At 40.1% G+C, this 10,680-nt stretch overlaps 2 protein-coding genes across 3 annotated transcripts in view; one reads left to right on the forward strand and one right to left on the reverse strand.

Moving 5' to 3' along the window:
* Positions 1–2,316: 2,316 nt before the first annotated feature.
* Positions 2,317–5,373, forward strand: Edem1 (ER degradation-enhancing alpha-mannosidase-like protein 2). The gene is made up of 2 exons (XM_046624876.2): positions 2,317–3,245; positions 3,566–5,373. Exons 1-2 carry the CDS (start codon positions 2,566–2,568, stop codon positions 4,923–4,925), a joined length of 2,040 nt encoding a protein of 679 aa, XP_046480832.1. The 5' UTR covers positions 2,317–2,565; the 3' UTR covers positions 4,926–5,373.
* The window catches only part of uif (sushi, von Willebrand factor type A, EGF and pentraxin domain-containing protein uif), a 36,852-nt gene continuing 31,399 nt past the window's right edge, over positions 5,228–10,680 (reverse strand). Inside the window, exons 27-37 of one of the 2 annotated variants that reach the window (XM_046624870.2) lie at positions 10,117–10,658; positions 9,813–10,025; positions 9,568–9,723; positions 9,359–9,482; positions 9,018–9,080; positions 8,198–8,388; positions 7,481–8,118; positions 7,023–7,372; positions 6,715–6,917; positions 6,500–6,616; positions 5,228–6,340 (exon numbers count right to left, since the gene is read on the reverse strand). In XM_046624870.2, coding sequence (XP_046480826.1) covers positions 6,309–6,340; positions 6,500–6,616; positions 6,715–6,917; positions 7,023–7,372; positions 7,481–8,118; positions 8,198–8,388; positions 9,018–9,080; positions 9,359–9,482; positions 9,568–9,723; positions 9,813–10,025; positions 10,117–10,658 — 2,629 coding nt within the window. In that variant the 3' untranslated portion in view covers positions 5,228–6,308. The remainder of the gene's footprint in view (positions 6,341–6,499; positions 6,617–6,714; positions 6,918–7,022; positions 7,373–7,480; positions 8,119–8,197; positions 8,389–9,017; positions 9,081–9,358; positions 9,483–9,567; positions 9,724–9,812; positions 10,026–10,116; positions 10,659–10,680) is intronic. The other variant, XM_046624871.2, reaches the window with a different exon arrangement.

Genomic DNA, 10,680 nt, shown 5'->3' on the forward strand with positions numbered 1-10,680 from the left:
GCAGTTTTCTATTTTTTTTTCTTATGGCGAGGAAGAAAAATACATATCTAATACAATTTTTTTTGTATACCTCACTGTTCAGAAGTTATTGAAGGTTAAAGTTTGATCATTTTAAGGTACGTGCCTTTTTTTCTTTATGAATTTTATAACTCTTCAACAAGAAGTCATTATAATACGCGCAACTCGTGGTTGTGTCGGAAATTTACTGCTCTACAATAATGGTCTCTTATAACAGTTTTTTGTTGATAATTCAAACAATTCCAATTTAATTCATAAGTTTCGGGAAAATTTGTACAAATTTTCAAAATGATCAAACTTTAACCTTCAATAACTTCTGAACAGTGAGGTATACAAAAAAATTGTATTAGATATGTATTTTTCTTCCTCACCATAAGAAAAAAATAGAAAACTGCGAGGCGGAGGACCTTCCTATTAAAATTAAGAGCTCATACTTGGAGAGAATTTTTTTGAGGTCTTTACCAACCAAGTTTTCGGAGTATAAAGTGAAAAAAAAAATAGTAGATTTTTTTGGCCCACCCTAATATATATATATATAATATATATATACGTATACATATATATATATACACATATATATATAAACCATATCTATCGACGCGTTAAGGTTTTGATGCTAGAAAAAAAAGGTAAGAAGTGAAAAAAGAAAAAAAAAAAAATAAAACTAGGAGAGAAATTGAATTTTTAAAGATATGGATCACGAGGTGATATGAATAGTCTTTTATTAGGTGATTATTATACGTTTTCCATGTACAATTTTACGAGTCAGAGGCGGTCAGAATTGTTGAATATTGTAAATCAATAAGGTGACATATAATACATGATAAGTTTTAAAATCAATTCTATATTAAACGGTATGTGCGAGTTTAAAAAAAGTTACTTATATAGTTATATATATATATATATAAAATATATACACGCTGATCATTATAATAGTTCTTAACAAATATAGCAATCAATCATTTAGTCCTTCGATCACTGAAATAGTAGGTGTAGTAATTATTATTATTATTTGCAAATGAAAAAGCAGCATCCCTTCAATTAAATATTCGTCGACCAATACCGTCGTAACAGCCGGGCTCCTTTCGCGTATTTCCTTTAACTTCCATGGCAAAAGTAGACACTTGAGATATTGCTTTCATAGAAAATTTTCGCGCACGGAGCACATCGTGATGAATAATGAAAATCTTTACCTGGATCGCGGCCCGCAATGTGAGAGGTCAGGAGATACTGACAATAAAAAGAAAAAAAAAAAACTTATAGCGACAGACAGACAGACAGACATACACATATGATAATGTAGAAGTTACTATAATTATATAATATATTATACAGAAGCGCACACACGCCAATAATATTTGCAACTATGATTGAATGATTACTTTAGTTTAATGATAATAGTAATTGTTATTATAGCGCGTAACAGTCACTATACGCGGCGACGATTGTAAAATGATAATGTGTATTTGAAATGAATAATAATGATAATGATAATAATAACAATAATAGTAACCGCAATGATCTTATAACTGTAATGATAACAAGACCGATAATAATCAATTATTATCATTAGACGTATATGTTCATACGCGTAACAGCCACTAGCCAACACACATGCTCACACTATACGCATAGTTACTACATAATATTATGCCATATATTACTGATGATTCCAAAAAAATATCAAGTACTCAACATTTTTAATAAATTATTTTGAAGGTTGGTTGTCAAACTTTTTATTCAGCGACTCCTCAGCTGATCTGCAAAGAGAAGAACAGAATTATGTCAAAGTAAAATATACCCGAATAAATTGTACGAAAATTAATTAGAACGTTACTAACAGTGAGTTTAATTTGTGATCAAATTTTTACGAAGTTTTTTTTTAAGAATGTTTTAAAAAGAATTCACTTTTAGGAGAGAGTGAATTCTGTGCAATAAATTGAATTACGCACCGTGCTCATTTCGAAAAACATACAAATATACAAATGCGAATGTAAGGTAGTCTGTTTTCAAGCGCATCTTTATCTCGCGGATCGAATTTAAATGATATTTTGCTTGAAATTTACCTTATACAGCTCGTTTAGTGCATTCAACAGGTACAAAGTTTCCGAAATCTTAAATCTCGTCCCCATGTCACGTGAAAAACGCGAATAACAGCGTGGCAGAAATTCGAAAATTGCCAACGCGTTTTCGGGCGAATTTTAAATGCCCGATTAGTGCTGCCATTTATCGGCAAGAACTAGAACTAATCGCCAAGTTTCGGTCCGCCTGGCGAAATGTCGTCTGCTATTTCCGTCTGCTAGATCAAACTGTGCTGCGGTGTCTGTCAGTGAGGCGACTGTCAGAGTGCAGCTGATCGTACCGAAAATGCGATAATAACTGGGAAAAAATCCATCTCTGTGTGCGGTCTAAACAATGCGCGATAAGAGAAGTACGGTCCGTCTTTCACCCAGAAAACTGTTTCGTTATTACCGATTTAAGACGGTGAAAAAGATTGAAAACTAACCTTCAACAAGAGGAAACTGTGAGGTTAGAAACATATGGAAAATGCATCGCATCGCATCGCAGCTGCTGATCATCCCTTTATTTATCATTGGGACGGGTCAAGCAGTGAGGAACTATGCCCGAGCGGACCTTCTGACACTCCGCGAAGAGGTGCGGACCATGTTTAATCACGCGTACTCGAGCTACTTGACGTACGCTTATCCTTACGACGAGCTTCGCTCGCTTAGCTGCGACGGATTCGACACGTGGGGCAGCTACTCACTGACGCTGATAGACGCGCTCGACACGCTGGTCGTTATGGGAAACTACACGGAGTTCAAGAGGGTCGTAGATATTTTGAGCTCTCGCTCGGACTTCGAGGAAAACATAAACGTCTCCGTATTCGAGACAAACATCAGGGTCGTCGGCGGTCTTCTCAGCGCTCACCTTCTCTCTCACAAGGCTGGACTCGACCTCGACGACGAATGGCCGTGCAAGGGTCCGCTGCTTCGTCTTGCCGAAGACGTGGCGAAGCGTATTATTCCTGCCTTTGATACCCCGACTGGAATGCCATATGGCACTGTAAACCTGAAGCACGGTGTTCCCGACGGAGAAACTAGCATCACCTGCACCGCCGGTATCGGCACCTTCATCCTTGAGTTTGGAACGCTATCGAGACTGACTGGGAATCCTCTCTACGAGGAGGTCGCCCTCAACGCTATGAAGGCCCTGCATCATCACAGGTCTGTATTTTTTTAATTCATGGGTTATTTTTTTTGAAACGGTTCAACGAGTACGGGGGTAATACTAGTTTTATGAATTATCGACCGAATTACTGATCACGCTTGTATAAAACAGAACTTTTTCGTATCCAGCAACGTCGATAACGTACATTCGTCATTTTTAATCGAAACGTTGAGACGTTGTGCGAAGAAGTTAAGCAACGGAAAAATGAATTTCAGTCCAATATACGTGTAAACCCAAAAGTCTCTCACCGCATCCCAAATGCTATAGTTTAAATCGTTTCAAGATTGTTTCAAGGAAAACTCTCTTTTCTTTGCAGATCAAAGATCGGGCTCCTCGGAAACCACATCGACGTGTTGACGGGGCATTGGACGGCTCAGGACTCGGGAATTGGGGCTGGAATCGACTCATACTTTGAGTATTTGGCGAAAGGCGCGCTGCTCCTTCAGGATCCGTTACTCGTCGCAATGTTCAACGACCACAAAGCGGCGATTGAGAAGTACATGAAAAAGGAGGACTGGCATTTATGGGTCTCAATGTCAAAGGGCCAGGTCACTCTGCCTGTTTTTCAGTCCCTAGAGGCCTACTGGCCCGGCGTTTTGAGCTTCTTTGGCGACATAAGCAGCGCCATGAAATCTCTCCACAACTACCATCAGGTGTGGAAGCAGTTTGGATTCACGCCAGAGTTTTACAACATACCGCAGGCTGACGCTGGGGCAAATCGCGAGGGCTATCCTCTGAGGCCGGAGCTGATCGAGTCCGTGATGTATCTCTACAGGGCAACGAAAGATCCGTACTTAATCGAGGTCGGGGTGGATATTCTCAGGAGTTTACAGCACAGCGCTAAAACGAGCTGCGGATACGCCACCATAAACGATGTCAGGGATCACAGAAAGGCGGACAGAATGGAGTCGTTCTTTCTTGCCGAGACGACAAAGTATCTTTACCTGCTTTTCGACCCTGATAATTTCATCCACAATGACGGACAACGAGGTACCGTCATCAAGACCAAATCTGGTCAATGCGTAATTGACGCCGGTGGCTACGTCTTCAACACGGAGGCGCATCCGATCGATCCCGGATCTCTTCACTGCTGCAAAAAGATCGAGGGTATTTTTCCTAGCAAGAAATCGATGCTGAAGAAGTTCGTCGTGGCCAATAACGAGGGGAGAATAGAGCCCGAGAAAGGATCGGGGGATGCCGAAAACGATCCCGTCGAAGTGATCAAGCTCTCGCAGATCAAACTTGACCCGGAAGAGCCGCCTTCGATAAAGACTGAAGAAATCGAAGCTGAGGAAGCGGACAACGAGGCCTTACCCGAGGCAAAAAATTATAGCCAAAATATATCCAGATCTGAATTGCCCAAAATCGAAGTCGTCGCTCCGCCAAACACCATATACAGAGCTGACGACAGCGATGCGATAGACATTTTCGAAGCACCCGCCGGCGTAAATGGAGAGTATCCATCGATGGCGGGAGAGGAAAACAATACGCAAACCTCTTACGATAAGCCGAAATTCTCAAAGAGAAGCAAAGTCGAGCCGGATGTAATGTTGGAGAATATTAGAAACAGTAATATGTATCCTATCAATGACTCAATGCGATTTGACTACCAACTATTGTCGTGCCAGTCTCAACCGTTTCTCCAACGTATATCGATTATCGGTGAATTCTTTTGATTCGGTATGTAATACGAATATTCGCGTACTGTAATATATATATATATATATATATATATATATTGTCGATAGCTATTTAAAAATAATAGCGGGGTAGGAATATCAAATTTTTCATGGTTTTCAACGAAAGAAATAGGCGTGTAGATGTTTAAATTCTTATATTTATGTGTGTATATATATATAATATGTGTATATATATTATATACATACATAATATGTTTATATATGTTTAAAGTCACACATACATATAATATAAGTATTGTACAAACAAATGCATATTTTATAATAACAAAATATAAATCCACTTACGTATTAATATTGTACACATATCTCTCGCATTCGCACGTAATATTAAAATTAGCCGTCGGTAAGATTGAGGAAAAAAAAAATTGAAAAAAAAAACGTGTATTGCCACAATAACTCGTATTCTTTGAATACAAAAATTACATCTATAAGTGTAGTTTTTGTTCATGTTAATAATATGGTATTTAGTATATAGTATGATTTTTTTCGTCCAGACCTCATATTTACATAAAAAATATATAGATAAAAAATATGCGGTTTGTGCAAACATGAAGCTACAAATTTCGGTAACCATGTTTCTGATGTACATGAGTTTTAAATGAAAAAAAAACCCTTCGCGTAATGGATATGTTCAGTTCTCGGTTTATTCAATCTTGAAATTCCAAGATTTCTACTTTCCTAGTTTTCCCGTTATGAATTTATCAAATTGGTAAAAGATAGAAGAAAGAAAATCAATGGCCTAATCTATTACAAACATATCTATTATTATAATAGATACGTATTCGCCAAGAGAAGAAAAAAAAAATAAATTAAAAAAAAAAATGATAATGAAAATACCAATAGAAATTAAAAAGACGTGCCAAAGTAATGATTGTCGCGTGCAATCATTACTCCGGGACTTGAATTGTATTCACTCATAGTTTACTGATCAAATTTGTAAAACGAAAATATGAGGTATCTCATTTATCCGAATTTAAACATATCTTTTCATCTTATGCTTCCATATTATTTCTTGAAGCCTATACAATGCATGATCCTATTCATTGTCGCGATAAATGAATGTTTTTTTTTATATAAAATAGAGGGCAAAGAAAAAATATACAATATAAAAGAAGCGAAAAATTTGATAAACTTCTAGCGAATACAATGATCCTCGTAAAAAATAAATACAATTTATCGTCCTAATGAAAATGTACGTATAATATATGTAAAAGAATCTACATGATGTTGAACGGATATACTTTTACAATAATTGTTCGTTGTTGAGCATGTTTTTCACCTAGTTGCGTCATAATTGTTTTTACACAACTTATAATTTAAAAAAAAAAAAAAAACTTACATAACATTTAACGTTCAAAGTCACTGGCCTTCACTGTCACTGTCGCTTTTGTCTGTAAGAGAAACTCCATATTAGTAGAACAGTTTCTTATTGCACGTATATGAATATAATTCATAAATCATATACCTGCATTGCTCAACATTTGAATTTTAGATTCTTGCTGTATACTTAAATTTTAACATCAACTTGTTTAAACCATATTATTATGTACCTTTCTTTCCCGGGTAGGCATGTCTTTTCAGTCTGTCGTACAAATCATCCTTGGTACCATATATACTTGCGTTGGATCTTGCAAGACTGTTCATTTTACCGCCGTTGTGCAGACTCTCTGAAAATTTGACGTCCAAAAAAAAAGGGGGGGCGGGGTAAGTTGATTTCATGTTGATCTATCATGAACATATATCATCAATAAGTCAATCGTCATACCCTTCATGTAAGTTTCGTTGTAGAAATTCGGCATCTCCCAGCCATCTTCTTCATCGTCGTAATAATGAGCATAAGTGCTGTGATGAGAAGGAGCGATTGATTCGGCGTACGGAGTCGGTGCACCGTAGTAGAAGTTCACTTGAGAACCATTCTGGTCCGTTGCAGGCGTCAGCATCTTCTTTGGTTCCTTCTTGCGTGACGACCTGCAAGGAGAAACATTACCGAAAAGATAATTTTGAGGTATGTTGAATTCCATCAACCGGTATAATACAATTCCCATGTCGATTGATTTCACTCTAGTCTCTCACCTTACGCAGATCATCCATACTAGGAGTACGACGATGATGATCAGTATAACTCCACCGGCGATTCCTCCGGCGATGTAGAAGAATTCTGACTTCTCCGTGCAATGTTTACCAGTGAAGCTTCCGATACATCTGCACGATGGCTGGCCTCTGCTGTCCTTGACGCAGGTTCCCTCGTTGTCGCAGTATCCCTTACAGACATCGGTACACTCTTCACCGGTACCGTTGTACCCAGGCTTGCACTCGCACTTGAAGTCGCTGGTTTCCGACATCAGGAGACAGTAGGCATTCGCATCGCAGTGCATCTCTTCGCCGTTTATTTCGCAAGGGTTGGTACACTCGTCCTTGCTCGTCTAAAAAGTAGACATAACGTAATCAATCAATTTGTCAACTTGATATACACATACCCAAAAACTATCCCATCATCGCATCATCATCTCTTAACATATAGTACTACTTACAGCACCCGGACCCTTGGTGCTGGTATTTGGTGGACAGGGGATGCAGGAAGTCTGCTGCGTCTCCGACTGGTAAGTGGCCTTCTTGCACTGAATGCACTCGTTCAGGGTTCCGTTCAGATACGTTCCGGGGATGCAGACCGGCAGCGAGCACTCCTCGATGGTCGCCGATCCCATGCTGGGAGTCGTCCTTCCGAGGGGGCAAGCCTGGCAGGCAGCTTGGACTCCCTGCATTCTGTAGGTTCCCCGAGGACATGGTTCGCACTTTCCTTCGACGGCCAACTGCTGACCGGATCCGCACTCGTCGCGGCACTCTTCTCTGGACACGGCAACGGCGGTTCGCGTTGTCTTGCCAAGTCCGCAGAGCTGGCAGGAGAAGCTTCCCTCGTTCGGTTGGAAGAACCCGTGACCGCAGTTGCGACAGAGACCATCGCCATCGTCGTAGTACTTTCCGGCTGGACATCGCTCCTTGCAGTCGGCCGCACTTCGAGCGCCGGGTCCAATCGTCACACTGGATCTTCCAGCGATCACTGGGCATGAACTGCACCGCAGTTGGCCTGCTTCACTCTGGTACGTTCCGATTGGACAGTGCTTGCAGGACTTCGTCGTCTCGTCGTAGAAGGTTCCAACAGCACATGGTACTGGAAAAGCCCAAAGTACGTGTTATCTTTTTATTATCTATCCTGGGAAAGGGGAACGGAAGATCGAGCAGGTACTCACCACAGTCAGGTGCCATTACTACTTGTCCGATCGGACAGGCGTAGTCGGATTCAAGTATCAAAGATGCTGGATCAGGCACAGTGTTCGGAAGGATGTCGTGAACATCGAACTGATCTTCCTCCAATATCAATTTTTCCAGGAGATTTTGGACGTTCGCTCGTTCGTTCGAATTCGTGTTTTGCACTGGATCGCTGGAATGGTTCAAAAGGTGTTGGACAATTTTTTTTTTTTGCGATCAATGCATTACTGAACATCTCAGCGGTTTGTTGTTGCAATATATTTACAAGTATTTACAGTGATGGCATCGTCCGTGAAAACGCGGAAATGCATTTTCTAAATATTTGGATTATATCAAATAATATACAGATGCATAACATACTCTGTTCTATAACATGGTTCTAAAATTCTAATACTGAAATTAAAATGTCATCCGCGAATAAATGGCATATGGTATCGCATCTGTATATTGTATCGATTGCTATTGCAGACATCAATTAAGTAAAGTCAGTTGTAGGGTCAGGAGTTAAATAACATATCAATGCATTATTCTAGTAATAATTAGTTGCTGCTCATGCATCCCACCGGTACCTGAAAGTTAACGTAAAACATGCATTTTAACGCTATATATATATAATATGCTACCCATTGCCGAAATTTTAATCGAATATGACGAATGACTGTGGGTATTAAAAATGGGCGGATATTAGAAATTATTATTGGCATTAAGAGTGTTCAATTGTAAAATAATATTATTGTTATCGATGTAATGCATGAAGTTGAATGTTTGGTGGCTGTGCTGAGATTTGCGAGAAATTCTTACTTTATTGCTGGGAACGAAATCTCCACTTCGTATGTATCGCTTCCTTGGCGCGCTTGTCTCGTTCTACATTATAAAATGAGTAATTTGGTCATGCTTGTTTTTTCATTACAATACAGTATAGGTTTAAAACCACTGTAGAAGACTACGATATTTTGCGTGAAGAATATAGCTATAGCGATAGACAAAAAGGGTACGAATGTCCAACAGTACAAGTAACAAGGTAATTATTAAAATAAATAATTAGAGAAAGTTTCAATCAAAATGTGACATAATCAACTGTAAGGTATTGCAGAGATATTTAAATTTGTCTTTATAATCGTTATAAATTTCTGAATACTCACGTTTCAGCAGGTACGGCAGCTGAAATGATGTAAGTGCCGCCATCGTCATCGTTCGCATCCCTGGTGCTGCGTACTCGGTGATCGCATTGAACATCGATGCTCAAATTCTTGCACTCTCGAGTTCCTGAAAAATGTTCATATTTTTATGTAATTGTGTAATACTAATCGCAATATCTTATTATTACAGATAAACGGGGCAATATCAATACCTTCGAAAGCGTAAGAACAGAAGTTCCAATCCCTGTTCAAGGAGTTTACGGCGTTCCGGACCTTCTGCTTGAGAACACCTTGACCAGCTTCGTTGCAGAGAACAGAGGTAGGGAAGTTCATCTTTATCCTGAATACTCGTTGAGCCGGAGTGGCACCTAATGCAGAGATAAAAAAGAAGTTATTAACGCGTTTAGTGCGCAAGCAAAATAGTAATATCAACAGTAAATGATCAAATTTTACTCACTTGTACACGCTGGATAGATCAGCGGCAGTGTTGGGTTATTCGTTGGTCGCCAAAATCCTTCGGCTCCGCAAGTATAGAAGGAAGGAACTTCCTGCGAGAACCTAAGGCCAGCGTTACAGAATATTTCGCATACCTTGAACTGACCACCAGATCCCCAATCTTTGCACTGTTGGCTTCCGCCTACAGGGTCATCTAACTCTGGGCAAAATTCAGCTGGAAATCACAGAGCAATAATTTGGTTAAGTATACTTGTTACCTCACACTAGATGAAAAATATTCGCAAACGATGTCTTGTAACACTCACACAAAACGTAGACCTTGAAATTACACGTGGCGGAGTTTGCTGCCTGGTCGTAAGCAATGTAACTAATCTCATAGGTTCCCCAGAGGAGGGTTTGACCTGATCTGTGACCACTCTTCTCCTGGATCTTTGTAACTCCAACATTGTCGCTGAAGTGCGGCTCATCCCATGTGACTATCGCCGATCCGTTCTTGGCGATAACCCACAGGTCACCAGGGCAATGTTCAACCTTTGGAGGAACCTTGTCCACCTCAAGCTGCTTGCATTTGTTACCGCTGTATCCGTTCGGACACACTCTCTGTCCGCAGTGAGACGGAACCACCCTTTCTACGCCGCCGACGATCTCGTCGTATCCAGCCCACGTCAGGATTAGATCCTGGTACAGGACGGGCTCTGTGCGACAATCGCGTACCTGTTTCTGGATTTCGTTCGTAACGTGAAGAGCGCGGCCCCAGACCTGCACCTTGGTCAAGTGACCCTGGAAGCCGGATTCCGTGTAACCTTTGGTGTTCTCGGTCAAGGGTTTTCCAAGCACCGTCCAACCGCTGCAGGGGAGAACAATTGTTC

The sequence above is a fragment of the Neodiprion pinetum genome, chromosome 4, assembly GCF_021155775.2.
Source record: "Neodiprion pinetum isolate iyNeoPine1 chromosome 4, iyNeoPine1.2, whole genome shotgun sequence".
Lineage (NCBI taxonomy): Eukaryota > Metazoa > Arthropoda > Insecta > Hymenoptera > Diprionidae > Neodiprion > Neodiprion pinetum.

Bases quoted from the DNA above. Each gene is read 5' to 3' on its own strand.
- Edem1 (XM_046624876.2), top strand. From the start codon at position 2,566: ATGCATCGCATCGCATCGCAGCTGCTGATCATCCCTTTATTTATCATT. The intron at 3,246-3,565 runs GTCTGTATTTTT...TTTTCTTTGCAG, and splicing joins AAGGCCCTGCATCATCACAG to ATCAAAGATCGGGCTCCTCG.